This window comes from Talaromyces stipitatus, genomic scaffold (assembly GCF_000003125.1).
Source record: "Talaromyces stipitatus ATCC 10500 scf_1105507295511 genomic scaffold, whole genome shotgun sequence".
Classification (NCBI taxonomy): Eukaryota; Fungi; Ascomycota; class Eurotiomycetes; order Eurotiales; family Trichocomaceae; genus Talaromyces; species Talaromyces stipitatus.
Window position 1 is genome coordinate 1,292,025 of NW_002990119.1, and position 24,699 is coordinate 1,316,723.

A 24,699-nucleotide genomic window follows, 5' to 3' on the forward strand; every position below is an offset into this window, starting at 1 on the left:
AGTCCTTAAATGTGGTAGTAGTTTGAGACTGGTTCTCTTCATTCCCTTTATTAGGGTTTGCTTGACCGCACCAGGGACATGCTACCATAGACATACACTTAGTTGCATGCACGAAGCCACGATTTTGACCGCACAAAGGTGTGGCCCACGCTTTCGGTTAACTTATTAGTGATACCCGTCAATTAGAGAAATAAGAGGAAGATATACGAGAGAAATGGATTTCATGTGTGCATGGAAAATAATTTTATGATTAATTTTTCATTTAGTCCGCTTATGTGGACGCTAAAGGAGTTTATCAACAAAATAATAATCTATTGGATCGCTTCATTAAGTTATCCACTTTATATTCAGATATAGGTACGTATATCGCTTCATTGGATCGCTTCATTGAAGTATCCACTTTATATTTAGATATAGATACGTATTGCCTCATTAGATCGCTTCATTAGACTGCCTACTTTCTACTACGATGAAGTCTATAGATTTATATAACTTTAATCAAGATCCGGGTCTTCAGCGTTGACCTAACTTCCTAATATCTATATGTATTAGTATCATATTACATTCCTCGTTGCATCAGCATCTCCCATGGCATCGTCAATTTCCCAATACATCATCGATTCCTATAGCGAGCGTCCTCGATTCCATGGGATTCCATATATTGCATTGTTTTTGCGTCGTTCGTATAGGTTGCATGGTTTACATTCCCAAGTTAGGGAATAAATATCTCCCATCCTCCTCTAACTCCCCTGCTTCCTTTCTTCTTATAAATCACTTCCAACCATTGAGATTCTCCTTACTTGCTGCTGCTGCTGCTCCTGCAACACAAGTACTACCACCACCATTACCAGCATGCTCAGAATGCTCAAATTTGCTTTTGGAGCCATGCCCGGCCTTTTCGGCGGCTCCATCTCTGTCCTCACTAAGATCCTGGAGTTCTTGACTCTTGTCAAGGATATTCTCGATGTCGTCAAAGACATTGTCGCCATTGTGAAAGAACTGAAGGGCCAACCTCGATGGGGCCATCAAATAAGTACTCTTTCCGCTATTCCACACCTTTCACAACCAACTTATCAACTCTTTCTTGGATTCTTCAAAGCTCTGCCCTCCGCCGAGAGCTCCTTTGTTTCGGTGTTCATTCTGCATGCTTCGAGTAAGCATAGCTCTTATAACACCATCGTAACATCATATACTAATATTACTATAGGTTCAGTTTCTAAGTTATTTCTGGGGGGACGGGGAACAAGAAGGAAGGTTAAAGGGGGTTGCTTGAGAGGTTGGAATTGCTGTCGTTATTACTTCTGCTTACTAATAATTAAATCCCTGCTCTTTTTCCTGCTCTATATTTTTTTATATTTCAAATGATCAGAAATTTTTGTAGCATTCGAGTACGTACTGAACGCATTCGCAACAGACAGCGTTCACGCTGACAGATAGATACTTGTATGATGAAGCATATAACGAAGCGATTCAATGAAGCGATACGATGAATACGATGGCAGTTATTAGGGCGGTGAGTATATGATCCAATCAAAATTGACATGTGGCGATATGTGAATATTACAAAGTGTTACGGATAATACAAACTCTATTTTCGGCAAAATGGAAATTTGAATTAAGTGGTGAAATCCGCATTTAGTCCGCCGTAATACCGTCCCTCACCGCCTGAGGAATAAACCCACCTGAGGAATAAATTTACCCCAAAACGCGAAAAATCGCGAATATTTCACACCGCGATATATCAACCAATATGGCTTCAATGGAGCTCGCACTTGCAGCATTACGTTCAGCGGATCCTAGAGAAAAGCCTAATATTAGTTTGGTTGCAAGAACATACGGCGTTAGCCAATCGGGCCTTTATAAACGTTTTCACGGCGTTACAGGCTCAAAAGAAGAGCAATACGACAAGCAACGAATACTCACCACCACGCAATCAAGAGCGCTTATAAAATGGATAAATCAACTCACCGAGCGAGGCCTGCCCCCTACAAATTCAATGTTAGCGAACTTTGCAAGAGAAATATCTGGTAAAGAGCCTGGGAAAAACTGGGCTTCACGCTGGCTCAAGGCTCATTCGGATAAGGTGATTTCTCGCTATTCAACGGGCCTTGATTCGGATAGAAAAAAGGCAGATTCGGCATATAAATATGCTTTATATTTTGAGCTTATTGGACGGAAAATACAGCAATATAACCTCGGCCCAGAGCAAATCTATAATATGGATGAGAAGGGCTTCATGCTTGGAGTAAGCACAAAACGGAAAAGAATCTTTACTCGGCGCAAATATGAGCAAGGGGGCTATAAGCAGCATCTTCAGGATGGAAATCGAGAATGGATTACAACAATTGGTTGTATCTGTGCCAATGGAACTGCTTTAGCGCCTAGTCTTATTTATATGGCAAAATCGGGCTTTATATAGGATTCTTGGCTTCAAGATTATGATCCCCAAACACAGAGATGCTTCTTTGCAGCCTCAGAGTCAGGGTGGACTAATAATGATATCGGATATCGCTGGTTGGTGGATGTTTTTGATAAAGAGACAAAATCTCAAGCAAGCCGGGGATGGCGCCTTCTTATCCTCGATGGGCATGGATCCCACGTTACAATGAAGTTTTTGAATACTGCGACTCGAATCGAATTCTATTAGCAATCTTTCCGGCTCATGCAACACATACTTTACAGCCTCTTGATGTCGCTCTTTTCTCGCCTCTTTCTAACGCTTATACGAAGCAATTGGATGATTTTATAAGGGATAGCCAAGGCTTCACCCGGCTCACTAAACGTGACTTTTTTCGCCTTTTTTGGGCTAGCTGGAATGAGGTTTTTATAAGCAAGAATATCAATTCAGCATTCAGAACGACTGGTCTATATCCCTTTGATCCGGAGATTGTTATCAACAAATTCAACAAGAAAATCACCAGCCGGCCATCCTCAAGCGAATCCGGAGCTTCAATTATTCCTCCAGAAGATTGGAGACGGCTTGAGAAGCTTGTTAAAACTGTTGTTAACAATATTTATGATGAAAAGGCTGTACAGCTTCGAGAAACGGTGTCACATCTTTCTACTCAGCTTATCTTGCTTCAAAATGAGAATCAAGGCCTGAAAAGAGCTCTCATAAATGCAAAGAAGCCTAAAAACAAGAAACAGCCTTTATTACTAGGTTTACCATCAGAACAAGATGGTGGAGCGCTTTTTATGAGCCCTACTAAGGTTCAGCAAGCTCGTGATATTATTTCTCAAAAAAATGACGAAGCCGCGCAGAAGCAGGTTCATAAAGATGATAAAAAGCTTCAACAACAGCTTAAAAAGCAAGCTAGAGAGGCTGAAAAGGTTAAAAGAGCTCAAATCCGACAAGAAAAACGCGAGCAGCGTGAGCAAGAGGCTGCGGAAAAGCAACGGCTTAAGGACGAGCAAGAATTGGCTAAGCTAGCTGATTTACAGCTTCAAAATGATGTTATATCAACTCCAAAGGCTTCAAAAAGGCCTACAAAGCAAATTTCTAGGCAAGCAAAGCCAAGAGTGCAACCTGAGGCTCATGTGGAGGATAATGAGGTGGTTGTTACTACAAACCGTAGGGGCCGCGCGATACGGCCCCCTGCACGTTTTCGCGATTAACTTTTATGCTTTTTAGATTCGCCATAGCTTATTTAGTGCTACACCAGAAATTCACTATATTTAATGTTGGGAATATCACCTCACATCACATATCACCTTTGCCAGCTATTTACATCCATACTAGATCATCTAGTATGCGCGCAGCTTTTTGGTCTAGTTGGTCAAAAGCCCAACATTTAATTATTATGTGGTGTTGTAAAGCTTCAAAATATTCTGTACAGTAAGCCGTTGAAATTATTCCTCAGGTAGGGTTATTCCTCAGGCGGTGAGGGACGGTAGTTGATATAGGGATTTCCGGGTGCGCGCGGTGTATCCGTTTATAACCCCAGTGCGCCTCTGTATGGAGCTCACATATACGAGCTCTCATACAGGGGTCAAGCTCTCTGCGCGCTGTACGTTGCTGTGGTGGAGGCATTTATATAAAAAAATTTAGATTTATAGAGAATATATGTAAATTTGTGTGCAACGCGATGTGTACGCGTTTCTGTCGGCAGAATAAAGGGCGGTGTGGAGTTTCGGATAAGGGGGGTGCCAACACATAATTCATCCCACTGTACCCTGCGCTTCGGGCAAGAACGCTGACCACAGCTCATAAATTCGATTGAGGTAATAAGAGACTTGCTATAATCACTGATTAGCGTGTGCAATCTGTTGGGCAGCATGTAGCCTACTTCATGATGACCCATGTCAAGGACGGTGCGGAAATTATCTGCCGTGAACCCCTTCCACAGCGCCCCATACGGCAGTAATTGGTCGAAGCCATGGCAAAGTTGTGGCTTGTGCTGTAGACATTTGACATTCTTTTTTTTCTCCAGCGAACCGAATCGATTGAACCACCTTTGGGCTCAATTGCTATTCCCGAGTATCTCATACTGGCGAAAGGCGCGATATATATCACCATCGCTGAAAGGCTTCTCATTTGACGACTCCTCACACAGCTGGGTCCATAAGGTGCTTGATAGATCTAGGATTATCAGTTTTATTCAGTATCTTGCGGATTAGGGTTTCCAACTATGACGGTACAGTTCTACCACCCACTAGTACTCTCCAAACTGACGACATGCTTCCAGTCGATGTTTTCCTTGCGTACATAGCAGTTTCACATCAGGTCCGAGGTCTAATAGAGGCGGATCGGAAGACTCTTTGAGTTGTTCCAGACTTATATGTGTTCGTGATAGACTCTGCGTAAGGATATCATCACTGATTTGAACTGCAATATGATGTTCAGGCTCCAGACAATTGCAGCCCTCTATTTCAAAGACCCTGACCAGGCGCTTAATATTGTCAGGATCTAGCTATCTAATCCTAATGGTATTGTTAGGTTGACATTTGAGGTGGTGAAGCTTGACTTTCGCGTAGCCATAGAAATAACGCTCTCTATCGAATTTACTGGTTGTAGAGTCCATGTTTGCGTGAATAAAAGTTCTAAAGAATGGAAGATACCCAAATGGTAGCAATCAAATTTATATGTCTATAACTGTGTCAAGGTACTAAGGAGCAAAGCCACTGCAATGCAGAGACAACCATAGGTTACATAAAGAATCACACACCATGACTGTGTCCAGAGTCAAAAGAGCAAAGCCCATAAAATAGTGCAGAGACTATCTAGTGGAAAGACTATTGAGTGTAGCCGCTTGAAATTTATGCAACGACACTGATTCCTTGTGTACGCACCCCAGTGTAAAGGCACGGGGGAAGTGGAAACGCACGGTGATGGTGCAAATGCACCATGTGTGAAGACACACCTTGATATAGGGACACCAAGGTGCAAGAACACCAGTGTGCTAAAACACCTGAATGGAAGAGCACAGTAGTGTGAATGCACAAGAGAGTCAGTACACTATAATGCAGGTACCATATTACGTAAATACACAAGTGGGCTGGGGCACGAAAGCCGTGTAGAAGCAATGAAATCATGTAAAGACACTATGGAGTATGGACACAGAAGTAGTGCAAATGCTCTTAATTGATGCTAATACACACAGGTGCAAAGGCACTATTGTCTCCTTAAAACCATACTGTTGAATATAGATATCTCGGTGGATGTGTTGTTCCGATAAGGAAGTGGTCCGTGCACACATATGTGTGTATATACAGACTTGCGGTTGACAGATTGTCGAGTTGAAACTGTCGAACCGACAGCCAATCAGCTGACAGCCTGTCGGTTCGACAGTGTCCGACAGGGCTTGGCAACTATTCCTCAGAATCCTCACGGAAAGAGAAGTTGAAAAACAAAAACATTATGGCTAACCATAGTGAAATTCTGAACGACAATGATTTTCTTGAAGTAAATACATGTCGGTTTAACTACGGTCCGTATCACGAAGCATAGACGGTAGTAAGGCACGAACACGAAGCGGCCTAATGAGCCTGACAATATGAAGATATCTTGATTCCTAATATTGTGACTGATCCCCAAGAACGAGGGGGATGGGGATAGCTAGCTAGATATATACGAGGCACGCACGCGCCACGTCCGACTAACTAATCTGGTGCCGAAACGCGTAGGGTTTGATATTCACGTTCCGACAATACATCTTCTTCTTTTTTGAGCGCCGCTGACACCGAAGCTGATGTGGGCTCTATCTCAACGAGTCGTTCTACACCAATCCCGAGACTATCCTCTTCAATCCACAAACATTGTCGTACTGCAACGAGAGAGGAAAAGACCCGAACTAAAAAACAATATTTCTGCAAATATTGCCCTCCGCAAGATGAAAAAGGACACCATGCATCAACCCAAGGGCTGCAACGTCATCTACGGAGAGACCATGGGATTCAATGGAGCCCGGAAGAGAATGGTGTTAGTACGACGGCGAGAAATCTCGGGGAGATTTCGGTTCACGACCTATATGGAAAGCTTTTAACAAAGGCAGAAGTTCAGGGTCTTGAGGGTGAAGTTCTAAGGCGGACGGTACAGCAAGATGCCGTGAAACGAACACTTTTAAATCTCATCATCATGCGACGTCTTCCATTCTCCTGCGTAGAATGGCCGGAGTTTCACGCTTTCGTTAAAGCACTGAATCGAGAATCGCCCTCGTTTATTCCTATTCATCATTCAACAATAACAGAATGGATTGTTGAACACTTCGCCCAAAGCCAGGATACTGTGCGAAAAGTACTTCAATCAGCAAAGACGAACATCCATCTTGCTGTTGATATTTGGACTTCTCCGAGTCATTCCCTTCTTCTCGGAATATGTGCCAGCTTTGTCGATATCCAGGATAAATATCAGAACTCTCTGATTGCCCTTCGTACAGTACATAGTCAGAGTGGAGCAGATCAGTGGGAGGCGCTTCGTCCGGTTCTCATTGAGTATGGAATTGAAACGAAGATTGGAGCCCTGGTTGGAGATAATGCTGGATCAAATGACGTCCTTTGTCGTATGATAGGCCAATATCTTAGCCTCAAACATAAGATTGCGTGGACCGCAACGCATCAAAGAATTCGCTGTCAAGGACATGTCATCAATCTCATCGTTCAAGCCTTTCTGTTCAGTTCAAAAAAGGACGAGAAGCTCATGGAGTTATACGATAAGGAAGATGAGGAACAGGAAGGAGAAGAGGCTGAAGAAGAAGCCTTACAATCAATACCACTACCAGCAAAGTCGAAAGACAGGAGGAGGAAGAAAAATGAGGAAATAGGCTGGGAGCTATTGCCTGACGAAAATGGTAGAAACATTCGAGATATCATGGGACCAATGGGAAAACTCCACAACAATGTTGTGCATATCCGCAAGTCCGCTAATCGCACAACATGGTTCAAAGATCGTGCTGGTAAAATCATTCCTCTTGACAACCGTACGAGATGGAATAGCTGGTTTACTATGTTAAGCGTGGCTCTAGAGGATAAAGTCAAGGCTGCGCTTCAACTTTACGTGGAGCATTATCAAGATAATATCTCGAAAGATGATATCCTTACAACAAGTGAATGGGTACAACTTCGGTCAATTCATGATTTCCTTCAATCTTTTCATGAAGCAACCCTGTATCTTCAGGGGGATCGCACAACGTTAGAACGGGCTCTGGAATCAATTGACATTCTTCAGAGTATAATACAAACTACATTGGTAAGTCGTACTAAACTTTTAACCATGTTTCTTTAACTAATTCTCTCTTTGTAGGAGACAGCTAATAAAGCTAAAGACAAGTTTATGGCTCCTCGACTCCAGCGTGCTCAGGAAAAGTGTGCAACCTACGTCCAGAGATTAGACGATTCTCCATACTATCTAGCAGCGCGCATTCTCAATCCACAATGTCGGATAGCTTTTTTAAAGGATGGGAATGGGAGGATCATCACCGAAGGAGAAAAGAAGCTCTATATCGTACGGAAGCTCTGGGAGAGATTCCGCGACAAACTACCATTTTCAGCTGCGCTATACGAGTCTGAAAGTGTAGGCAAGCATGCTCTCCAGCCAGAGGAAAATCTCTCTGCTTTCCATAAAGTTCGCCGAATGCAGATTTTGAAGCAAACTCGTCCACCGAGCCAGGACGAGTTTGATAACTATATTAATGAAAACCCAGTTATGCTGGATAATGATACAACAGCCATTCAATGGTGGAGTCAGCCTATCCAGCATGGAAGATATCCACGGCTCTCACAGCTTGCAATCGAAGTTCTCTCGATACCCAGTAAATCGAAGTTCTCTCGATACCCAGAATGAGTGACAAGCCAGAGAGGGTTTTTTCAGGTACTCGTCGTCGTGTCCCATGGGATCGTACGAAGACTAGTGTACGACTGCTTGAAGCATCAGAATGCGCAAAGGACTGGGCCGCGCAAGGAATTCTAGATACTCTTCTATAATATTTTGTGGCGTAACTAATTATATATTCATATTATCATGAATCTCTTTTTATCCATTTTGTATTTATGAACTTGCTAAAAACATAGCGGTAGTAATAGATTGTAAAGAGAGATGTAAATATTTGCCAAGAAATTTTGGGGCTGTCGGATAGTGGTCAGATAGTCGGCTGACACTGTCAGCTGATTGGCCTGTCGGTTCGACACACCTGTCAGGCCTGTCAACCGCAAGTCTGTACTTATATAGACAGCCAAAACAGACCAAACCGAAATCAAGGTGTAATTAACTAGAGATTATGCTGAAATAATCCCCATGTCCAACACAAGCGAACGTCACACAAATATGACTACGCAATCGCCTAGTTCAAAATAGCGCTACGTACTCCGACCTCTTCGTCGGCGATGGATACTGTAGGTTACCTGGGTAGACCATAGTAGTTATTCCTTACCCCTCTCGGCGCCTGACCGGTGCATGAGTGCTTGTGTATATAGAGTGTAGATCTTCGCAGGGAATCCTCGGAGGTCAAGCGATTATTCTCGTACAATTTTACTCGTACCATCTGCTACTGTTGCTCTATCTTAGTTCGTATCTCTTGTGTGTGGATTCCTTAGTATTCGCTTCTTCAAGTGTTCGTAACCCATACCCTCGTACTCGAACTATCGTTCAACCCGGTCATTACAGCGAGCCACACACTGATCCACGGAATAGGGGGTAAAAGATATCTTCCACCCTGGCTGTACTTAGAGAGAAGAACAAGGACAACAAGAATCAAGGATTCCATACTCTTACATACATAATTTGATACGTTGAGATATATCGCTTGAGATTATTACGTACAATCCAACAAATCCATATTGACTAATTAAAGACAACACTGTACTAGATAGGATTCATTTAGGCAAAGGAAAACCCACCATATCAACATGCTATTACCTTCAATAGTATGTTACTCGAATTTGCATGGGTTATCAGCGTTAGGGACTATTTATAAGGCATGCTTGACTTCTGTACTACGTAATAGTTTAGACAATGCTGAAGGGGCTAATCTGGGTAAGACAGTACTACTTAATTCTAGTTGTGATTCGAAAATTGGCCAAGATGCAGGGATAATCAGCATCGGCGAGTATTTCGGCAGGTATACTTGGCATCCCGTACCTGTACTTATGCACTAGCCGCAGGGAGTACGGAGTAGAATACTCAGCTCCGCATCTACTTGATTACCTATTTTTAAGTTCAGATAGCTGGGTTTAGTTCCGACTGGCGTCCGTCATCCAGGGTCTTCATATGCTTCTGTCTCGCGATATTCCGGAGCGGGGCGAGTGATGTCCCAAGATAGAAATGGTGAATTACTCGGAATATTGCATTGTAATGAACTAGTAACACAACATGCTGCCTTGTTGATTCACGTACATCGGGGTCATGCCATGTAACCCAGACCGATGCACGCTGCACCAGATAACTTGACGGAAATATCAAATATCAAATTTGAAGCCAGAGTTAATCGGAGCGCTGAAGTCCATAAAACGGCCCCCAGACGTAACACTGCCTTGAGGTGACTACCTGAATGTCATCCCTCTGGGCTAAGCATCCATGGATGTCATTGATTTTAGACGGGTACAGGATGATGATTATGGTAGAACGAAGAGTACAGACATTCGGCGTCCTCCATTCAACCTTTGCTTACAACCGTACTTGAACCATCGAAGACTTTCGAGGTTTCCATGTCTGAAGATTGCCCAACAAACCATTTCACATGTCGTCTTCTTCAGAAACAGCCCAAATGACCCCTCCGGTGGGTTGATCAAAACCGAGGGCCACAGCTAATAGTCATTTTCTGGACTGAGTCTGGTATTTGCGTGCTTTATTATTCTTGCGCTTCTATGCGAGAATTTCTATTCGCGGAGTTGGTTATGATAACTGGATGATGCTATCCACTCGTGGTGCGTAGTTGTTATTAGCTTACGTGATGACAGAACAACAAGGTCTAATGATCACTGGTTTTTCAGGTATTATTCATTATCATGACAGCTTGTGTGACAAAATTAGTGTTCATTGGAGACGTACGTCGCGTTTACTATCTTTCACAAGAGCAGATACTTGAGGCTACCAAATTGTCCGCGACTCAATTCATTTAGCTTTCTTCAGTGAAGTAAGGTGGCGAAGGAAATCTACCGTAATAAGGTGCGTATATATGAGATTGTTTTATTGGGGTTGCCTCACATGACAATCACACTGCAGATTAGTCTTCACCAAACGTCCTGCGTACTGCGGGGTTCTTCCTTCTTACAACTGCCTCATGAGAATCAGCCGCTCCCCTCCGCAAGTTGCTCGTCATCTCTCACTAGAGCTCCGAAACGAATATGAATAATATTCATATTCATGAATATTTGCGAATATGAATAATATGAATATGAATTAAATGAATATGAATATGACCCGTATTCATATTCACTAAATTCATGAATATATGAATATTCATGAATATCCACAAAAGATGAGGGAGGCAGCTGAATCTTGAACTCGCTCCTAAGATCAATTTTGAATAGTTACTTACAGAAAAACTATATACAAATAGCAAGCTTACTAAAATTCGATGAAAACCCCATTTCCTAAATCCTAAACATTTTTATGCCGAGTCCTGGCATTCTTTACCATATTGTCCCTTAAGAAACATCAGCCATCTAAACATCTCAGAATTCAAGCAGTGTCTCCAAATACCTAGAATATCTCATGCGTTACTAAACAATCTCTTAACGCCTACTTCAGCAGACAGAATAGGAAGATAGTCTTGTACAGCTTTCAATATTAGGGGGTAGTTAAAGACATTTACTTTCCACCATTTCAATATCCAGTCAGGATCCCCATCTTCTATCATACCATAAGACCACATCTTAGAGCTTAAATCTAGATACCAATCAATGTCTGATATTATATCTACAGATTGTAGAGGCTGGATTTTTTTAAGCTTTTTCTATAATGTCCCTAGCATACCTAGTGGACGCTCTGCACTAGAGGAAGAGGTAGGGCTTGCAGGATATTATTTCTTAAGATATTCACGTATATCAGAAACAATCACATCTGCATCAGACTTGCTTATTTGAGCTCGGATGAAGGAGGTCTTAACCCGTGGATCAAGAATGGCAGCCACGTAATAGATAATATTAGAATCCATCTTCTTGGTGAATTTATCCATTTTCTGGATTCCTCCTTCAACAGCATTTTGAACCTCCTTAGTAATCTCTTGAAAGTCGCCTTCGTTATTTTTAATATCGTCAAGAATATCATTAAGACTCCAGTATATTGGAAGACTTTTAGTGATGCTTGGGCAATGTTTCGAGATAGAGTTAGTATGGTCCTAGAATGGCTTCAGGATCTTCTGAATTTGTCTTAGTGTTGACAAGTCACTATCTATTGGTTACATTTCTCGAATGTCTGGATGTTCACAAATAAATTGAGTGACTTCTTTTCGAAGTTGAAGAGCTTCAGAGACTATATTATATGTTGAATTCTAGCGAATATCAATATTATAATTGATTTGCTTGCAGGGAGAGATATCCTTCTATGCCTGCCTTCACTGGGGGCTATTACTAATCTATAAGGCTAAAAGACGGATCTTAACAATAGCACCTTTCATTGAAATCAGTGTTTTAGGTGAATAATCCTTCTGTGATAGCATCTTATTAAGTATAATATGTGCATCACAGACTGTACCAGTCTTTAAGGATACCAGAATATCCTTACAGATAAGATTCAGTATATGTGCAAGACATCCAATGAAGCTATTCCGACCCCAGAACCACATAAGTGGTTTTATACAGAATAGACTATCTTTCTCGTCAAAATCTTTTAACAGGTCTGCATGAAGATAATCGCAGAGTGTTAGATTATTTCTAGTATTATCTCCGGTGATTATTAGAAGCTTATGTTTGATTTGAAATGCTTCAAGTACACTTTTGACAATTGTAGACAGATTTTCGCCAGAGTGCAATCCATTAATCTCTTTAAACTCAAGAAGATCTTCTCGAAGCTTAAACTCTAGAGTGAGCCAATGGCCGATAACAGCAAGAAATAATATCTAGTTATCTGACGTCCAGATGTTAAGTGAAAGTAAAATCGATCGGTAGGTATTAGCTAAGTCCTGCTTTAACTGGTTCCTCCAACTCGAATATTCACTCTAAACTCAATTTCAAAGAGTATCTGCAGTTTTGATAGGACAGTTAGCATTTAGACTCTTAAGGAGTTCTTTCCATGTAGGATGTTCAACAACTGTAAAAGGCTACTATGTTTCAATCACCCAGCGAAGAAGAGCCTGCATAGGATTAAGTCTAGACTTAGCTGGTTCTATGAACATATTAAGAGGCCCAGCTAGAGGTATAATTATGTTCTATTTAATATAGTGTTCTTTGTAAAGGTATATAGCTAAATTGGTCATAGCACCCTGTCGAGTAGAGTCCTTTGATAACCAATTACATCACTTACACAAAAGAAGTCTATCATTTCTGTGATAGCCTCCTTTAGGACACCATGTAGTCTCAAGGCCTATAACATTAAAATAGTCGGCAGTCCAGCCAGTACATGATCTCTTTCTTTTTTTCATTGGAGTCTCGTCGAACTCACTCTCTTGGTCCAATTGAGAAGAATTGTCTGAATTCTATTGAGGAGACTTCAATCCTTATGAAGCTGATTCAGATAATACCAAACTCAGTTCGTCAGAAGATATGTTTTGATAAGATGCAGGCACAGGCTCATTAGATAGAGTAGACATATCAGAAGATAGAGATTCAGGGGAGGAAGAGTCAAGAGTATCTGCTTCATCACGCCATGGAAAAGCGTCAGAAACTATGCCATTATTCAAGGCATTATAATCGCGACGAGGTCTCTTTCGAGTTATTCAAGGAGATGAATCATGAGAAAAAGCTATGAGAAGAGGGTATAAACAAAGCTCTATAATAAATAAGGAACAAGAAGGAATATCAAGTGAAATACTCGGAGACAGATATTTGGAAAAGAGAATTAGGAATCTGGAAGAGCCTAATTCCCCCAATTTATATACTAAACAATATTTAGCTTTGTCCGTCATGTAGCTACTTAGTCTAATCCATTCCTAGCTATAATGTAAATAAAAAAGGTAAACATTATGTTAAAGTTGAATACATGAAATATAATAGTGCTAGTCATATATGTTATACGTGACAAATGGGTGGAGGAATCATTCTAGAGAATTTCAAGTAGACTTGCCACTTGCAAAGTAAGAAAGCGTTTCCTAGAATGTTCTATCTAAACTACACACCATGATTATATAGGCCATGCACTGAATTAATGATTGAACTTGAGAACTTCATATATATATCTTCTCCTTGAGCCAAGATTCTCGTTATTTTAAGAAAAGGATCTCATACTACTAGTACTATATCCATACTTAAGAGTGATTAGTACCCTTATGGCTAATATAAGATAAACTGAAGAAGCTCACATCAAATTTGCTGATTCTGTGGCGGTTAATATGTATCTATGTAGGGCACGGCTGTTTGCCAGCGCGGAAAAATAGTCCACCCGGAAATATTCATGAATATGAATATGAATATGAATATGGTCCATATTCATATGAATAATATTCATTTTAATCATATTCATAAGTCATGAATATGAATATGGTCAATAATCATATTCATTTATTCATTTCGGAGCTCTATCTCTCACGCAGTCAAGACTTGATTTTCCCACCCACCTCCCTATGTACATAGATTCATAGTGCCATTACAATACAGACAATTGCCTCCCTACAAGGGAGCGCGGACGGGACCCTCTCTGACGTTGTGGTCATACGCTTGTGCGTAAGACCTCAACGACAGGTGACCCGTTGCGGCCAAACTATATATATACATTGCCTATCTTGACTAAGTGAGGTCACCAATAAAGTTGTATATATCACAAACGATGTTATACAGAGGTTACAGCGATTTGGTCTAAATTACCTGGCTCATAAGATACCCGTAGATATTAAAATTCATAACTGGGTCTTTACTAGCTACCTACGCAATTTGGATTTTAGAATCGTACTGTGTAAAGAATTCGGTGAATGGATCGTATAGACTCAGAGGAATAATATCATTTAGTAATAGTGATTAATGATCAGTTGCTTGTTAGTATTGATAAGGAGTTGATTCGATGCGTTGAATCTCTGTGTATTACTTCTTCCTTGTTACATACAACTCAGGGGTTGAGACTATAATTAGCCTCGGAATCACTAGTCATCACGTGACCTGTGATCATATTCTTCACATACTGAACAAAAATGCAAACTAGTAAGTTACTGTTGGTATCACAGGGGTGTGCACACAGGTAAAGTGTAGGTTCGTTATTGTTGTATTCAGTTGTCTCTATCAAGGGAGCCCGGCTACCTACGTGTAGGTAAACAAAGCCGATCTAACCAAACTAGGCTAACTACAGCTGCCACCTCTAACTCACTTCCTTTTACCTCCCCAGTTATCTCCTCCCACATTGAATACTTCGGGAATATGCTATTCCTACATTCCTACAGTTACAGTGCATCTCGGGTACATAAGGACAGGGGATAACACAGGGATATATGGTCTTATTCTTCATGCATCTAGAGAATCAGCTTCATCATGAATCCTTGGAAACATGTTTGGATTCTGCCCAGTTAATCCCGTCCAGCTACATCCTTTCTTATATAGTTAGTTAATATAGCTGCATATACAGATGGTGTATTTCTGGAGCTTAGCACAGAAACTCAAGCTAGTTTTCTTCTTAGGCTCCGAAAACACGTAACAGCAATGAAACCACCGCCCAACTCGTAGGTATCTCCGGTGGCCATGCATATTGATCAGCGTAAGTAGAGATGGTAAATCCAACCCCCAAACTCAACCCGCTCTAGGTTTAGTGCGGTTCCAACTTCTTACTCCCCAGCAGAGTCGCCGATTGTTCGATTGAAGATGGACATATTTCGATTCCATAGTTTACATGATTGTACATAGATGTGACAAACTTTGAGAGAATACCGGTTGTTGTAGTTGTGATGAGGCAGAATAAGGAGATATCGTATACCCACTAATCTTCGTAGGTGAGAAAGGGAGCGTAGATTATAGCCGTCTCTTGCTCAGGCTCAGGCATGTTAATTGGTGCAGCTGCAGCAATGGCCAAAATGAGACATGAAGTTAAATTTAGTATCTGACTACCATATCAGTGGACCAATCTGCAGTAACTACTGCTCATTTGGCCTACAAAGTGAGCGCTGACCAGTAGTCACTCACCCTTCTTTGTTAAGTCGGTGCGACGCCGAATACGAAATGGCACCTGCTTCGATGGCTTCCGAACCCCAAACCCAAATCGCGGCGATGAAAAGCGTAAAGCCGATACCGATGCGAGAAGTTCAACGTCAAACATGGTTACCATCATGGCGCTTGTGAGCAACATAATGCGCTTGGCTACAACACGACCGGGACATGCATGTTGCCCGCCTGAATGTATGTTAATGGGAGCAATACTGAATTTGAAATTGCATGATATTGTGTGGTCATTTATCATCCTTCGCCCTGCATGTACTCACTCTATCGCAACTCGTAAGAGCAGGGAGTGGTTCGGGTGGAAGGTGAGATAAATGTTGCAGCCGGAGCATTGGAAGAGACAATCTCACATACCTCCGTACGGAATCCAAATGCCTTCCAATCCTTCGATGGTGAATTTTTCTGTGCGCTGGTCTTGATCTGTCCTTGTCTTTTGGTCGGACGAAGAGGAGAAGCATTTCAAAGGCCCACTGTCCTTCTGGGTCGGGTCGATGAGGAATCGCCGTGCCCAAAAAGTATCCAGCGGATACTGACCCCCCTGGGTGTTCCACACCTGTTCATCATTGTGCGCCAGCGCAGTATTGATAAAGACTAGTTTTTGAGGTTGGATGATGGCACCTCCCATGACTATGGGTTGGTGAGGGGAGCACCGGGGAATATGGATCTGGACCCCATAGCGCAGAGTTTCCGCGTACATAGAGAGTAGGAGCGGTTGCTTCCCAATCTTTTCGATGTCAAAACTTGGAATTTTCCCTGGCCGAATGCATGCGCGCAGCGCAGAGCGGAGGTCACTGACAAGGGATCCATCCCGATATATCTGAGTACAAAGAGTCATGGTGGAGGGGACAACATTTGTGACAGAACTGGCTCGAGGGAAGAGAACGAGTCAGTCATGGCACAGCAAGAAATAAATCATGCCCGGGGAACTTAAAGGGAAATGTCACAGCATACGCCCAAATTAAGCCTAGATCTGTGGATGCCACCGACTCAAGGTCCTGCCCTTCGATCTTCAGCAGCATCTGATGTCTTTCGCGCATCATGGCTGAGCCCCAGTAAGCATCAACCTCGCTTTCATTGGCTAGTGTATTCTCTGGACTTGCTTCTGAGAGTTCGGTTGCCCGTTGATGCCACTTCATGACCGCACGGATTAATTCGTCTCGCAAACGGTACGGGCCCGGGATCAGCCAGGCCGGCAAGCGCTTAGCCAAAGCCATGATCTGCTTATCGTACTGCCATAGATTTCGATTAAAGTTCGGATTTTCTGATAATAAGAGAGGCCCAAAAAGAGTCTGCAGAATGGCTGTTCCGAGATGCTCCTCAAAGAACGTCGTTAGGTCCTCCCCATATGTCCAGTCAGGTGAGTTCGGCACTGCCTTGTTTAAACAAGCTAACAGACTTGCTTCCATGCGATATGTTATTGGGCCAAGACCGCTTCCTAGAAGACCCTGGACAAGATTTTCATGTGTATGGTAACTTACGCGGCGGCTTGATGGCGTTTGACTACCTGGTATAGGCTGATGTCGCGAACCTGACGTATCAGAGACGTAGACATCAACCGCATTCTGGTCCATTCCAAAGCAATACTTTAGCACAATACCATAAGCTCGCGTCACTGTGACCACCGGGTTGTTGAAGACAGATGTTATGTTCTTAGACCCTTGGACTAGGTAGATCTCATCATTCAGCAGATTTACGCGCAGTGGCCAACGGCCCTGACAGAAGCCGCTGATCGTCCTCAGTCTGGGGATTTGATACGGTGGGCAATGGTAGAATACTCACGAGGCCTGGAGAAAAAATTTGGGCCCATCAAACACAAAAGATAGGGTACTCCCTAGGATTGGTATAGTGTAAGGCATGGTTTGTGGAGTGGTGGGAGAACTCTTGTCAAGTACTCCCCGAGCGTGAATTATCAAGAGCATTACAGTCGCCGCTGCAAGACAAGGAAGAATGATTTGCAGCATGATGTTATTGCTCCTTTGCATGAGTTGTTTGCACCCGTAGTATTCGTGGGATGATTTTCAGGAAAGCAGGAAGACACTGGGCTACATGAGCCATTTAGCGAACCAATTTACGCTATAACGTACGCAGGCGCTCAGCAGCCTTGCTCTTCGGAGCCGACTGAGGCCCATAATACCCGATAAGCCAATATCACCTCGAGCAATCAGCGCCTAGAACTGGGCAGAATAAAAGAGGGGTCTCATGCGTGCATGATGACGGTTCATAATCAAATACAGCTGTATCAGATAGGTAGTGAGCGCAATGCATATGTGGTGTGTAAGTCTCCATAGGATCCGAAACTAGCCTTCAATAACCCCTGGCTCAAGGTACAGAAATGCCCCATGGAAATAAGCAAATGTGCAGGGTCCAGTGGTGACTGATGAACAGCTGAAGGGACGTCTGGCATCCAGCACGAATATGTAACCAGGGCGAAGCCCTCGCAACTGATAGCCAAAAGACCACCTGGGTAGAGCTGACATCCTCCAAGTGCGAACACAACATGGACGAACCAGTGTTTACAATGCATGCCAGAGTGTCTAAGCCGGTGTTCTTGGTGAGCGGCTGTTAAACACTTTTGAGATTATCTAACAGTATACTTACATGTCCTCTTCGTATGTTCCCGGATTACAGGGCATGCTGTGGGCTTTTACTGCGGTCTCCTTTCTCTTCGTCCTGTTTCGCATCGTTGTCCGATATGGATCCTTCCGCCGCCTCTATCTGGATGACTTCTTCGTCCTCCTCGCATGGTCTATCATGCTGACTACTGCCATCATCTGGCAGATTCAAGGGCAAGTCCTGTATGAGATATACGCAATTTCCGCAGGCACGCAATCCTATACTCCCGACACTCTGCCCAAGTTCTTAAAATTCATGCGGTTTATCGCCCCACTGACAATCTTATTTTACTCGAGCCTGTGGTGTGTTAAATTTTCGTTTCTGGCCTTTTTCTTCCGACTCGGCTCTAAAATCCAGAGTCACCGTATTTGGTGGTACGTGGTCTTAGCTGTTACAGCGGCGGTTTGGATATCATCGGTGGCCGACATCGACTACAAATGCAGTCTAGGGGGGTTGGAGGATATTCTTAGTGAGTGCCTAACTCCAGACATCTAGACCTAAATTGAATGAAAAACTGATACTGGCACGTCTTTAAAACAGTCCAATGCTCCGATCTACGTCATGTACAATACGAAAACCGTACTTTCTGGGCTAATTGTGCGGGGGATGTGATTACCGACCTGTTGAGTGAGCTCCTCTTTCTCTCTTGAGGTTGGCATGAAAGAAGTTGCATTTGCTAAATAACTGTCTTTATCAATAGTCCTTTCGATCCCCGTGCTCATGCTCTGGAACATCCGTATCTCAATCGGCAAGAAGCTCATATTGTTGGCTGTTTTCTCCGCTACGATTCTGATCATGGCTGTTGCTATCATCCGGGTAGTCATCAATATTGATTTGGATCGTTCAGTGGATATCTCTTGGCTCTACTTCTGGAGTTTCATTGAGATGGGAACTGGTGTGTTCGATAATCAATACAGGTTTTACCTGGAAGGTCTTCCTCTCTACTAACCAGATATAACATCAGCAATCATCATTTCCTGCATTGCTTCATTCCGTCAACTCTTCGTCACGTCGCAGAACCAGCACCTTTACGGAAAAGCCGCCTACCGCACACCCTACCAGAAGCTTCCAAACATTGGACGTAAAGGATACGGTCCGGGGGAGTCCGGCCCGAGGGGGGAAGGCAACACCGAGTCGCAAAGAAGTGCCGTTGGGGCGACGATCGTTCCCTTAGATGTCCTCTATGTTCGGAAAGAGTTCGAGGTAGCGAATGTTCCGGCGACCAAGAGACCGCCTCTGAATAGAGAGTGGGAGTGAAAGAGTCCCCGGATTTGGAGAGAAATGATGGCCAATAAGTGGATTATTTTTTGACAACGCGACAGCAATAATTGTGCTCGTCAATCCTTGAATGTTGAGATTCAAATTGCTGCCAAATTTACCTAACATTAGAAACTGATGTTACATGTGCACTGTAGGTACAGTGCATATCCGAAAGTGGATATATCGAATGATGTGAGGAGGAGTCCATTCAGGTGCTATTTAACTCTAAGTGCAATGGGAACATTTGAATTGGCTACTGGAATAATATGTTTAATTACGAGTAAATATTCTTCTTGACTTTCTCCGGAATTAGTGTACACCGAAATGACCCTGGACAGAACCATTGTTCCATATCCTTCTATTTTCTCTTCATATCACAACATTGATACCACTGAAGTCCTCAAGCATGCTTATAACCTGCTCTCCTTCGGAGTCAGTATTTCATGAGTCACTGGTAGATTACCAACCTACAGTGATGACCGTCCGTTCCCGACTTTCGGCTATTTTGAGAGCTGCTCGAGCTCGACCATCTGCTCTGTAGGGGAGAATACAGTCACATCAACCCCCTTTTCCTCCTTGTCCTTGTTTCCCTCTTCCTGTGCCTGTCTCTTCCTCGCCACCTTCTTAGCATTCAACCATTCCATCCCCAACGTGAACGGCACTGCAGCCGCCACCAACGCCACTGACAGAATCATAGTGCGCCGTATACCCTTATTCCAAATCTCACGCAGCAGTGTGAGATCTGCCGGTGTCGGCGCTAAGGTCTCGAGATTCGCGGCACCGGCTTCGAAAACATCATGACTTGTGAGGCCGGGGATCTGTCCTTGGAGATCCTCGGTAATCGTACTAAGGACAACAGTCTGGGCCATAGCAATGGCAATTGCTCTGTTTACAATTATTTTAAACTGGGGACAACAAAACGGGGTAGATTGCGGCTTGACGAACCCCCCAAGCTGGTAGAAAAGCACGGCAATTGCTGTTGGCGAGTTTTACACGGTTTGCTTATTAGATAGGAAAACAAATATCGCCAGGGGCATAGAATTTGAGGTAAGCGGCCTACCGTTTCCTATAGGAAGGTCCAAAGATCTTTTTTTTTGGTGAAAAAGTAAACATCGGTTAGCCCTCTCGATCAATAAAATCATACTGACCATAGTCGCGAATTCTCGTACGGGTACTTACGACAGTGTCACCTGAATAGCAGTATAGGGTAATTGCATCGCTAGCCCTAGGCCAAAACCGGTGACCACCAGATACGCGGCCCACTGAACAGTTCGGGTGAGTGGATGAAGTTGACTGAGAAGAGCCGTGCCCACAATGCAAATCAGTTCGCCGACAAGGATATAGGGTACCTAAAGCCAGGAGAGTGGTTTAGAATATATTCGATAGGAGGTTGAATAAAGTCTATCGCCCTCTCTTACATATTGCCCCCACTGTTTGACCACGGCCCCAATGAATACCAATGTGACCATTTCAGATAGCATTAGGGGGATGAAGTTCACCCCACTTGAGACTGGACTGATCCCGTGAACGGCTTCGAAGTAGAATGGAAGAATATACGTATCCTGTGGACATGTGAATCTTTTCTCAACAGACAGAATATTGGAGCACCACTCACTAGGTATGTCGATCCGCCGAGAAAGAAGAGGACCATAGCGCTCGTGAAGACGGACCTCCGGCAGAATACACGCAATGAAATCAGGGCTCGGTCGCCTCTCTTCGACTGTACGTAGACAAACAGTAAGGCTAATGCGGCTGTGCCCACGAGTAGACCAATAATTGTCGACGAAGTCCAGCTCTTCGTTTGGCCACCCCATTGCAAGGCCAACAGGAGGCAACACACCGCGCCTAGAAAGATAGCGCAACCGAGAGGATCCATGCTGGCCAATTTAGTGGGCAGAGGTAATCGACGCTCCTCGTTTTCCTGCCCGTTAACTTTGAGGAAGATGGTGAGTCCGCCGAGAACGACGGCACCAAAGGGTAGGTTGCTTATGATCGAAGACATATCAGACCACCTCAGACATTACCGAATGAAGAGCTCATCAGAAAGAAAACGTACATCCAAAAGCACCATCGCCAAGTCGCGTGTTGAGTAAAAACCCCCCCAAGTGGAGGGCCAATGCAGACTGTTATGACGAAGACACTAATGACTATTCCCATATACAATGGTCGCTTTTCCAGCTGCACCACCTGTCCAATAATACTGAGGGCCCCCTGTAGAACTCCAGCGGCACCGAAACCAGCAATGGCCCGCCCTACAATAAACATAGGCGAGGAGGTTGCTGCCGCGCACAGAATGGTGCCCACTATGTCTCGTTCAACGTCAGTGCTCTAATGTAGGTGAGAAGGGTGCCGTCACCCACCTTCAAAGATAAAAATTGACACGCGATAGACAATATCGGTCCGGAAGAATCGATAGAAGCATCCGTAGACAGGCTGGAAGGCCGTCACGGTCAACAGATAGCCAGTCCCATACCAGGCTACATCATCCAATGCTTGGAAGTCGGACGAAATCTGTGGAATGGCGACGTTGATAATATTGGCGTCCAGGGCGATCAAGAAAGATCCAAAGAACAGACAGGTAATAACGACGGCTAGTCGCCATCCTTCCAGATAAGGCGTCTCTTTGGGTGAGGAGTCAGTGATAGCCATTTTGAGACGCTGGTGATAGTGTTGATGGGGACGGGTTGTATCTGGTTGGGCGGGAAGCACGAGATAACATGTCCCCTTTCTGGCATCTGGGCCATGGTTGTATGCATCTCCGTGCGGAGAAGTGTGAGATGGCCCCTATCTGGTCCATAAAAACCAACATTAGGTCAGCGGAGACCACTCCGTACTAGGATCTGTCGCCCCCACTACAGATCAGCCACCACCGACGCAGGCTAACGGGTCGGGCCCGTTTGTCCGATTTACATTACTGTGTTACATACGGATACATACCGTGACATTACGCGGATATGTCTCATAGACGCGTTCATCCGCTGTATGAGAATAGCAACCGATTGACATGAGAAGAAGCCAATGACAGTGGTTGCTTTAGTTGTGCCGACGTAACCGGTCATGTAGTAAATTGAGCTAGCTGATGGGTATGGAGTGGGTGCCTACAGAATGATGAGGCTAGGAGGAACATATTTCCTTTTAATTTTCTACTTACTCTATCGATTCATATTACTTTACAACCTCCAGACCCGTCGAGCCTAATAAAAATGGCATGCCAACGTTTTACCTCGCAGATGTTGCTTACCCAATTTATTCCGCGGCGATTGCATCGTCACCCATTCCCATCATTCCTTTTCAGGAGGCAGATTCCTCAGGTTCGTTGTTCGTCGGGACAATCTGCTGTTGGCAGTGTCACGGAACTGCTGGAAAAGATCCAGACGACCACCAAGATATACCTTGACTTTGTGAAATCTCAAGGGCTGCCAGAGCCATCTTACCAGCACGGTGATGGGTCTGTTCCTGGGTTACGCCTACCACACGGAGTGCAGGAAGCCAAAGAGGTGGCAATTGAGGCTACCTACGAGCTCCATAATCTTTTGCTCGGTCCTCTAGGGCTTCTTTTGAGCTGCCCTGGAGATGTTCGTCCTTTCCCCGCTGATGTATCGCCGGCCGTTTCTGACCCTCATGGAACAGCAATTGTTGCTTCTAAGCCTCCAATACATCTACCGGCACCAGATCGCCGAAAATGTGCCATTAGAAGATACCATAACCTTCGACGAGCTCGCTCAAGTAACGAAGCTGAACTCGAAGGATCTCACCCGCTTTCTTCGTGTGGCCATCAGCCGCCATGTCTTCCAGGAGCCTAAAAAGGGAGTCATTGGTCACACCGCTGCTTCCAAACTCCTATGCAAGAATCCAATGTTAAAAGCTTGGCTACTCAATATCGCCGAGGAATTCTGGCCAGCGTTCACGCGGACCGTCGACGCTACAGAGAAGTGGCCCGGGTCGGAAGAACCTAATGAGACTGTAAGAAAACCCCCTTTCTTAGCCAAATATTCACCCTGAATAATTACTTCGTCTGGCACCATAATTAAATAGAGCCAATTTTGCTGGTATAGGGCTACTCACTCGCGCATGGCACGAGGGATAACCCATTCAATGAAATCCGTAAAGACCATCATCGGCACCAACAATTCATCACAGCAATGCGGTTTTCCCACCTCCACCCGGACTACAATATCTCCTATCTGCTCAACCACTACAAATTTGGCGATACCGGTAGTGACGATAAATCGACAAGGACAGTCGTCGACATCGGCGGCTCGAACGGAGAGGTGGCTATAGAGATCGCTTCGCGGTATTCTCATGTCAGCTGCATCGTTCAGGATCTCCCAGATACTATCGCCGGGTTGCAATCGCAGGTACCCCTCGCGCTTAAAGGCCGAGTGACCGGGATGGCGCATGATTTCTTGACCCCACAGCCTGTTCATGGGGCGGATATCTACCTTCTGCGTTGGATTCTGCATGATTGGTCAGATGCATATTGCGTGAAGATCCTACAGAATCTCATTCCAGCGCTGAAGCAAGGAGCCAGGATCGTTGTGAATGATATCTCCATCCCCGAGCCGGGGCAGCTGGGCATAAAGGCGGAACGTGATTTAAGGTGAGGGGTCCCTTTTGACTGTTCCATTTCTTTTTGCATTGAGGTTTTATGTCGGTGAAATGTGAAGTACTGGGCTAAGATACACCTGCTAATCTTAGATACATGGATATCTCAATGAAAGCCTTCAATAACGCCCGTGAGAGAGATGTGGAGGCGTGGGAAAGTTTGTTCACTGAGGCGGATTCACGATTCCGGTTTCTCGGCGTTTCAATGCCTCCTGGGGCAAGAATGTCGATCATTGAAGCTGAGTGGATGGGTGATAAGACACCATTACCTACTTGTTGACTTTCTATATTGCCTCGGGTAGAATGTAAGCTTTGTTTTATTTCTTCTCTATGGGCGGGACCTGGAACTATACGCACCTGATAGTAACGTTATATCATGTAACCATCAGTTGAGAAGTCCAAAACATGAAAGCGTGTAAAACCAACAATACGGCATGTGGAAAGTAACAATGAACAATTTGCTACTGCAAATTTATTTAGGTTTAAAAAGACTAGATA

At 44.0% G+C, this 24,699-nt stretch overlaps 9 protein-coding genes across 14 annotated transcripts, besides 5 other annotated features; 5 read left to right on the top strand and 4 right to left on the bottom strand.

Moving 5' to 3' along the window:
* Positions 1 to 852: 852 nt before the first annotated feature.
* TSTA_101950 (uncharacterized protein) lies at positions 853 to 1,259 on the top strand (the record flags this gene model as incomplete). The annotated part of the gene is made up of 2 exons (XM_002486152.1): positions 853 to 1,153; positions 1,222 to 1,259. The coding sequence occupies 2 exons, from the start codon at positions 853 to 855 to the stop codon at positions 1,257 to 1,259; spliced, it is 339 nt and encodes a 112-aa protein (XP_002486197.1).
* Positions 1,260 to 1,750: 491 nt separating this feature from the next.
* Positions 1,751 to 3,615, top strand: TSTA_101960 (uncharacterized protein; the record flags this gene model as incomplete). Its single annotated transcript, XM_002486153.1, has 2 exons — positions 1,751 to 2,384; positions 2,849 to 3,615. The coding sequence occupies 2 exons, from the start codon at positions 1,751 to 1,753 to the stop codon at positions 3,613 to 3,615; spliced, it is 1,401 nt and encodes a 466-aa protein (XP_002486198.1).
* Positions 1,754 to 2,629: a mobile genetic element.
* Positions 2,605 to 2,898: a mobile genetic element.
* Positions 3,616 to 3,856: 241 nt separating the features above from the next.
* Positions 3,857 to 5,021, bottom strand: TSTA_101970 (uncharacterized protein; the record flags this gene model as incomplete). Its single annotated transcript, XM_002486154.1, is given in 6 exon segments — positions 3,857 to 3,998; positions 4,012 to 4,397; positions 4,436 to 4,467; positions 4,514 to 4,579; positions 4,673 to 4,889; positions 4,965 to 5,021. The coding sequence occupies 6 exon segments, from the start codon at positions 5,019 to 5,021 to the stop codon at positions 3,857 to 3,859; spliced, it is 900 nt and encodes a 299-aa protein (XP_002486199.1).
* A 1,145-nt stretch (positions 5,022 to 6,166) lies between these two features.
* Positions 6,167 to 7,099: a mobile genetic element.
* Positions 6,345 to 8,532, top strand: TSTA_101980 (uncharacterized protein; the record flags this gene model as incomplete). The annotated part of the gene is made up of 3 exons (XM_002486155.1): positions 6,345 to 6,422; positions 6,488 to 7,684; positions 7,739 to 8,532. The coding sequence occupies 3 exons, from the start codon at positions 6,345 to 6,347 to the stop codon at positions 8,276 to 8,278; spliced, it is 1,815 nt and encodes a 604-aa protein (XP_002486200.1). The 3' UTR covers positions 8,279 to 8,532.
* Positions 7,295 to 8,263: a mobile genetic element.
* Positions 8,533 to 11,078: 2,546 nt separating the features above from the next.
* Positions 11,079 to 13,079: a mobile genetic element.
* Positions 11,145 to 11,609, bottom strand: TSTA_101990 (uncharacterized protein; the record flags this gene model as incomplete). The annotated part of the gene is made up of 2 exons (XM_002486156.1): positions 11,145 to 11,320; positions 11,474 to 11,609. 2 exons carry the CDS (start codon positions 11,607 to 11,609, stop codon positions 11,145 to 11,147), a joined length of 312 nt encoding a protein of 103 aa, XP_002486201.1.
* A 2,365-nt stretch (positions 13,080 to 15,444) lies between the features above and the next one.
* TSTA_102000 (uncharacterized protein) lies at positions 15,445 to 17,736 on the bottom strand. 2 transcript variants are annotated; one of them, XM_002486157.1, is made up of 5 exons: positions 17,503 to 17,736; positions 16,675 to 17,448; positions 16,078 to 16,586; positions 15,691 to 15,897; positions 15,445 to 15,607 (listed from the first exon to the last, which is right to left on the bottom strand). In XM_002486157.1, exons 1-5 carry the CDS (start codon positions 17,703 to 17,705, stop codon positions 15,552 to 15,554), a joined length of 1,749 nt encoding a protein of 582 aa, XP_002486202.1. In that variant the 5' UTR covers positions 17,706 to 17,736; the 3' UTR covers positions 15,445 to 15,551. The 2 variants fall into 2 exon arrangements, with proteins under 2 accessions (XP_002486202.1, XP_002486203.1); XM_002486158.1 differs by having other exon boundaries at positions 15,445 to 15,897.
* A 441-nt stretch (positions 17,737 to 18,177) lies between these two features.
* Positions 18,178 to 19,593, top strand: TSTA_102010 (uncharacterized protein; the record flags this gene model as incomplete). The annotated part of the gene is made up of 5 exons (XM_002486159.1): positions 18,178 to 18,274; positions 18,352 to 18,805; positions 18,877 to 18,963; positions 19,037 to 19,231; positions 19,301 to 19,593. The coding sequence occupies exons 1-5, from the start codon at positions 18,221 to 18,223 to the stop codon at positions 19,591 to 19,593; spliced, it is 1,083 nt and encodes a 360-aa protein (XP_002486204.1). The 5' UTR covers positions 18,178 to 18,220.
* On the bottom strand, positions 19,356 to 22,655 carry TSTA_102020 (efflux pump antibiotic resistance protein, putative; the record flags this gene model as incomplete). Of its 4 annotated transcripts, XM_002486160.1 has the most annotated exons (9): positions 19,356 to 20,481; positions 20,542 to 20,572; positions 20,657 to 20,682; positions 20,776 to 20,945; positions 21,015 to 21,158; positions 21,212 to 21,581; positions 21,653 to 21,899; positions 21,957 to 22,380; positions 22,524 to 22,655. In XM_002486160.1, the coding sequence occupies 9 exons, from the start codon at positions 22,653 to 22,655 to the stop codon at positions 20,097 to 20,099; spliced, it is 1,929 nt and encodes a 642-aa protein (XP_002486205.1). In that variant the 3' UTR covers positions 19,356 to 20,096. The 4 variants fall into 4 exon arrangements, with proteins under 4 accessions (XP_002486205.1, XP_002486207.1, XP_002486206.1 ...); XM_002486162.1 differs by having other exon boundaries at positions 19,356 to 20,013; positions 20,068 to 20,682; XM_002486161.1 differs by having other exon boundaries at positions 19,356 to 20,018; positions 20,068 to 20,682.
* A 98-nt stretch (positions 22,656 to 22,753) lies between these two features.
* TSTA_102030 (hydroxyindole O-methyltransferase, putative) lies at positions 22,754 to 24,627 on the top strand. 2 transcript variants are annotated; one of them, XM_002486164.1, is made up of 4 exons: positions 22,754 to 23,171; positions 23,227 to 23,559; positions 23,652 to 24,196; positions 24,295 to 24,627. In XM_002486164.1, the coding sequence occupies exons 1-4, from the start codon at positions 22,800 to 22,802 to the stop codon at positions 24,479 to 24,481; spliced, it is 1,437 nt and encodes a 478-aa protein (XP_002486209.1). In that variant the 5' UTR covers positions 22,754 to 22,799; the 3' UTR covers positions 24,482 to 24,627. The 2 variants fall into 2 exon arrangements, with proteins under 2 accessions (XP_002486209.1, XP_002486210.1); XM_002486165.1 differs by having other exon boundaries at positions 22,754 to 23,559.
* The last annotated feature ends 72 nt before the right edge of the window (positions 24,628 to 24,699 follow it).